Source organism: Olea europaea, chromosome 10, assembly GCF_002742605.1.
Source record: "Olea europaea var. sylvestris chromosome 10, O_europaea_v1, whole genome shotgun sequence".
NCBI classification, from domain to species: domain Eukaryota; kingdom Viridiplantae; phylum Streptophyta; class Magnoliopsida; order Lamiales; family Oleaceae; genus Olea; species Olea europaea.
The window spans coordinates 34,486,235-34,492,551 of NC_036246.1; the positions used below are offsets into that span (position 1 = coordinate 34,486,235).

General features: G+C 32.9%; 1 protein-coding gene across 1 annotated transcript in view; it reads left to right on the forward strand.

The window, feature by feature from the left end:
• The first annotated feature begins 6,036 nt into the window (after positions 1–6,036).
• Positions 6,037–6,317, forward strand: part of LOC111400574 (glycine-rich protein 23-like) — a 691-nt gene continuing 410 nt past the window's right edge. The window contains exon 1 of the mRNA XM_023027983.1: positions 6,037–6,286. Within this exon, the coding sequence (XP_022883751.1) occupies positions 6,037–6,286 (250 nt within the window). The remainder of the gene's footprint in view (positions 6,287–6,317) is intronic.

The window sequence follows — 6,317 nt, forward strand, 5'->3', positions numbered from 1 at the left end:
GCAATGACAGAGGCAATCCATTGTCGGAGAGCAAGCCACTTGATGGCTTCGAATCCATTGTCGGAGGATAACCCACGTAAGCGTAGGTCAGTCGGGAAACCTGTGGGTCAAGAGATGGAGATATTGGATGAGAATGGGGTGCAACAAGAGGCTAATGTCAATGGGCAGTGGTGGATCTGTGTGTTCAGATCTAGGTGGTGGTCGTTGTCGTGATAGTGATGAGGTGGTGATATTGGTTGCAGTGGTGGTGTGTTATTGTTATTGCTGGTGGTGGAGATGATGGCGTAGCGACAGGATGGGACGAAAAGTGTCTGTGACCAACTATTTGGTCGATTTATGACCAAGTGTTGGTGTTGGATGAGAATCGGGATTTGGTGTTTGGGTGTATGTGACTAACTATTAAAATGTGACCTTAAAATTCGATAATTTTTTATTAAAAAAGTAATTCGTGACCAACAAATTTGAAAATATGTGACAATAGATAAACTGTAACCTTTATTTTCTTGATTTATAACTTTCGAAATAATTTGTAACCAATTAATTTGATAATATGTGACCAATAAATAAAATGTGATCTATAATTATGTACATGTGACCATTAATTGTATAATTGTGACCTTAAAATTTGTTAATTACCTCATACCTGAGTTTTACAGTTTCAAATTATACACCGGACTTGTGATTTGGTGTAAACTAAATCACTGAATTATGATTTTTTTCCCTATCTAATTTGTTACCTTTTGAGTGTATTGGGCCTAATTACCCCTCCAAACTTTAGGGTGGCCTATAGCCCAATTTGTTTAACGCTTAGGTCCGTCACCGTAGTATGATTAGCCTTCACCGTATAAACCACAACATGCATCGATACTTTCAAGAAATAAGATGCGGAAAGCAGCCTAAGCTTTGTTCGATTTTAGTTACTACTCGACGATGACAACTAACATAGGTGAATCAGAAAACATAATTTTTAAGCAAAAAATAGAGGTATCACTAACATGTGTTGGTTGATTAAATGCAGTAAATTTTTAGATCAAAAAAAGTTAGAAATTCATATTTAAGACATAGAGAAATATTCTTGCAGAGTTGATAGAATATATTTAACTCGAAAGTGACAATAAATTCCAAAATCTAATTTAGAAGTCGAGGTGTTCCGAGTTATGACATCGTATTATTATTCACAATCTTTGCGCATGTAGTTTACAAAACACACACACACACATATATATATGTTAATTGAAGGGTACGATTTAATGTTAATCATCCAATTTATAATTAAATAAAGAAATAATTGTAGTCATGGCTTTAAATTAGGGCTGGACATAACTCCCGAACCAAATCCAAATCGAACCGAACCGAACCCGACAGTTCTTCCCAAATTAGATATCCGATGAGTATTTGAATCAAGAACCGACGGGTATGGTTCGGTTCTCAGTTCTAGGCCAAAACCCGAAAAACCGAATCTCCGTAATTTTTTTAATTAATTTATTTTAAATAAGTAAAATTATTTTATTTTTTCTAAATAAATTTGTTAACTAGTTAATTTAGTTCAAACCACAAAATATGATTTTCTTATTTCTAATTTTCAGTTCAAAATCAGTTTAATCAAATTGACCTCAATTTTATTCAAATCTGTTATTCTCCTGTAGTGCCGTTTCTACCGGAGAAAATAAAATTAAAGCTTTACAATATCTCTCTTAATTATTTTGAACTCGCTATCTTTATCTTTCTGTAATTTTAATAATCAAATTTATGAAGAATTCTGCAAAGAGAGACGTAAAACACATAAGATTGAACTACATTGTTTTGTAAGAATTAATATTGAACATATTATTAATTAAATTAACGTAACTTTGTATATATTAAAAAATTTAATTATAATACGGAACCGAACCAACCGAATGAAACCGAACCCGAATGATACCGTAATTAAATTTGGACCCGACGGTTCCACTTACTAAATACCCGTAAATTTCGGGTCAGTTCGGTTCTCGTTAGAACCGAATTGAATCGGACCATGTCCAGCCCTACTTTAAATCTTTACAGATTTTACTTTATTCAACAGTTGCAGTTGTGATCCCAAAACTTTCAAATGCATGCAGTTGGAGGACAAATAAATGGAAACATTCATCTTTTCGTGACTTGACCAGAAAATTAAGTTTGATCACATTTTTAATAGTTTTAAAGAGAAAAAAAATAGTAATTTTATATTTACCACATTAAAGAATTAAAATAACTAAATAACTAAAGAAAAGAAAAAAGAAAAGGAAAGGTAAAAAAGTGAACCTTCTTCTTTCCAAATGGATAGATTCCATCCATTGTCCTTTAGCTGCACGCACTTGAAACGTTTGGAAACATGGATGCAACAAATTAAAAGTAAAAGTAAAACCTGCAAAGATTTGAAATGTTTGGAATTGTTACTAAAGTTATCCCTAAAACAAAGTATATTGCGGTTAACTTTCATTTTGTATCTGATAAGGTCTCTGTTTCTCCCACGTCTCTACTAGTGAAATGACGTAGGTGTCCTGATAAAATCATTATGTATTTATCCTGTGGATTGCATTATTACTCTTTTGGAGGGATATTTCTGAAAATTGAGAAATATATGAGAGCAACCTTAGTGATAACACCATACGAGAGAGGTTACATTTCAAGTTTGGGGAGCGTATTTCATGAGTGAGAAAGAAAAATTTAACCATTGAAGATCAAGATTAAGACCAATTTGAGGATCTATTCGATCATTTGCATAAGTTAATCCAAACTTAAGTAATAATTTGACTGGCTATTAACACACCCATTAGTCAAGCGTAGGATAAGTTTAAAATCTTTTATATAGCAATCTTGAGAAGTTTGTCGTGGATAAATTGCTTAGTTTCAAACTTGAGGTGAATATAGTAAGCTATCTAACAGGTTGTGTCTTGATTTTTCAATTCTTTTGTTTGTTCTTGAGCCTTAGTTTTAATTAGTTTTGTTAGGGATTAGCAAAAGAGTACGCTTAGAGGTGTTGATAATTATATAATTTACACTTATTTTGGACATTGAATTTATATAATTGTTAGGTTCAGAAATATTATCTCTATTGGTTTTGCATGTATTCTGTTTTTTTAGGTTAATTACAAATTTGAACAAAGATGAGGAAATGGCGTGAGGTTAAAAGAGGTTGAGAAAAGTGTCGAAAAGATGGAACGAGAAATTCGAAAGAAATCAGAAGAAAAACCGGCTCAATGACCAAAACTGAACAAATTTAGAAGTTCGGAGATCAAAATGGTGGAAGATAAAAGTTAGGAACTTGGACTGCAAAGTTTAGGAATTTCAGATATTGTCAGCTCCAGCTAACACGTGGCAGGAGTGAATGCTTCAAATTTGGAAAAAGTCACAATTACAGGAAATTTATGATAGATTTGTCATCAAAGCTGACGTGACGAAATGTAATTCGCCTATTTTTTTTTCAATGAATGTATGCTAAAGTGTTGTTTGTAAACATTTTCTATCAAAATTGTCAGCACTTATAGCATGATTATTCAAGTTTTGCTACTACTAATATATTCCCACACGTGCCCGCCACCGCGTGGAAGAGCCAATATGTGGATTTCACATAATTTTTTTACTACTTTTTTAGAATAACACTATTACATAAGCAGGGTTGAACATCAGTTTATGTTTACGTATTCGTATATCATATATTATATTAAATATATCATAAATCATTGTATTTGATTGAACTTGTAATTTGGTGTTGCCGGCACCAAATTTAATGATAAAATGCACAAATTCAAGATAATTTCAAAAAGAAGCAAGTTAGAGAATGAATTGCATCTAATTAACCTCTAGATTTAAATTTTCGAGCTCGACTTTGCATCAAATCAATAATGGAGGCTCTAGATGGTTCTTGGAGCCTTGTATTGCTTGCACTTGCAAGCTTCCCAAGATTTCTCCTTGACTCCTGAAATTGTAAATTGTCCATTTTTCTTCTATTTTGCTTGTTCATTCAATGTTACTTCTCATTTTTTTTTCTTTTTCATTCTTCACTAACTCGTTGATTCTCAAACATTACTCAAGCTAAATTGATTGCTGGAGTGTGGTGTATACATTTAACCCTGCTTGTTCATCTTACACCATCAAGATTAGCTCAGCGCATTTCTCAATGTCGATTAAGGATTACCTGTCACTAGGAATAATCATCCTAAAATCACTACTATATATATTCCTTCCTCAACATCCAACACAAGAAAGTCCATTGAAGATATAAATTTATTCATCTTAATGAGCGCGTCCTTAATCACACCTCTTGACGCTTTTTAAATCTATAAGTAAACTATAGAGACACCGTAGTGGTCTTAATTTTTCCAAACCAAGTTTTCATTTTCCTATAGACAGAAGGGGTATCAAATTAACACTTGTACATATCACATAAAATATTAAAAGCACAAAGTTTATCAATAGTTCAAGGTATTTTTATAATTCCATAGATCTTGTAACTTTGGTAATAGCTTGTTGTGCAGAATAACACTACACTCACTTAAAATCATTGTCTCGTTACATCACCAAAAATGTTAGAAACATCTTACCCTATTTCAGCTTTAGTAAATACATACAAGAAAACAATGATTCAAAACAAGCCAACATGGTGAAGTTGTTCGGTGGAAAATAAGTTTAGAATTGCTTGAAGAGATGGAAATAAGCAATTTGTCACATCACATGGAGGAATCATTGTAGGAAGTTGGAATGCACTCGGAATTTTGTTTTAGTTGCGGAGTACACAAGACAACATGGCCATATTGCAACCAATAATTCTCCAATATATTCAATTAAATTTTGTACAATTAATTGATATATCCAGCACTTCCCATCACGTGGTTGACACTTTAATTTGGTCCCACTTCGATCCTCATTCGTCAAGCGAAAGGCACATTTTCCAAAGTTTAAGATATAATAAAAAGAATGATGCTGAGGAAGGAGGGAATAAAACAGGGAAAAATTAAAGAGTGGGTTGAAAGCATATGATTGAGTGTTTTTGTGTGTTTTTTCCCTCCAATTTTCAATAAAAGATTGTCAAGTGTTGTTTGGAAATAATTTTTTGTCATTAAATCTGATCATATAGCATGATTGTAATAAAAATTATTAAATTTTCTAATAATTTGAATTTTTTAAATAAAGCTGTTTAATCAATTACTTCGTTAGAAAAAAATAATCAATTTCTAAAATTCTTACGACATAGTTGTTCTCTTGATTATCTATTTACACGCATTGTTTATATATAAATCTTTTCAAATAAAAAAACAAATATTTTATTTAAAATTTGCTTATTTAGATCATATTCAAGAACATAAAATACAAATAAATAAAACTTTCATCTATCTAGTATCTTATATTTCTAATGACTTGATTTAATTTAATGGGATAGGAGAACAATTTGGCAAATATCCCATGTTTCTAGGTAACTTTTAAATGAGGTGAAGATAATAAAAAACAATTTTTAATAACATCAATACACTAAACATTCTGTATTATCAGCAAATACCCTGAGAGAGGATTCCATAATTATTGAGTTTTATGTAGGAATGACATAATAACTCGATCCTATCTCGCCACTCCCAAAAATTCTCGACAGAGCGAGAATTAATGTGAAGGGCTTTTCCATTCGGTTGTCATTCCTAAAATGTTGTTCCCTCGTCCCTCCCTCCGGGCCATTGTGAGTTACCAAACAAACTTTGGCATGCGTTAAGCAGCGATAATGTAAGTGGGGACAAATTGAACCACAAGGATTTTCTGTTTACAAGCCACTTTTTGCAGCCTTTGGAAGGATCATTGATTTATATGTACTGAGGACTGTCACGTTCAAAAAGTGGAGGATTGAAAAGTGTGTATTTTTTTAAAACCGTCCAATAATGTGTTACCACGTGACACAATATAAACAAAAATGTCAAAAATGATATACATGTAGTATGATTGAAAATTTAATATATACTATACAACAAGTATATATATGCGGGTGTGAGTTTGAGTGTCCTCATTCACTCTCTCAACTTGAGACAAAAGATGGGGCTTAGGGTATTTCTATTTCTTTCAATGGTGCTGAGCCCTTACTTGATTTGGGGGATAACCGGCGACAATATGAACAATGAGAAGAGTGTTCAATATAAACCTGAAATTTCCTTGAGGAAACTTTCGCATGAATTGAGGAGTAATGTTGCAAACACAACTTCAACAAATGAAGAGGTAATGGATAGTAAAACTGCCATGAAGAAGGGAAGTAAAGGAGCTGGAGGAGGCGGAGGCGGAGGTGGAGGTGGTGGGGGAGGGGGAAGGGGAAGGGGACA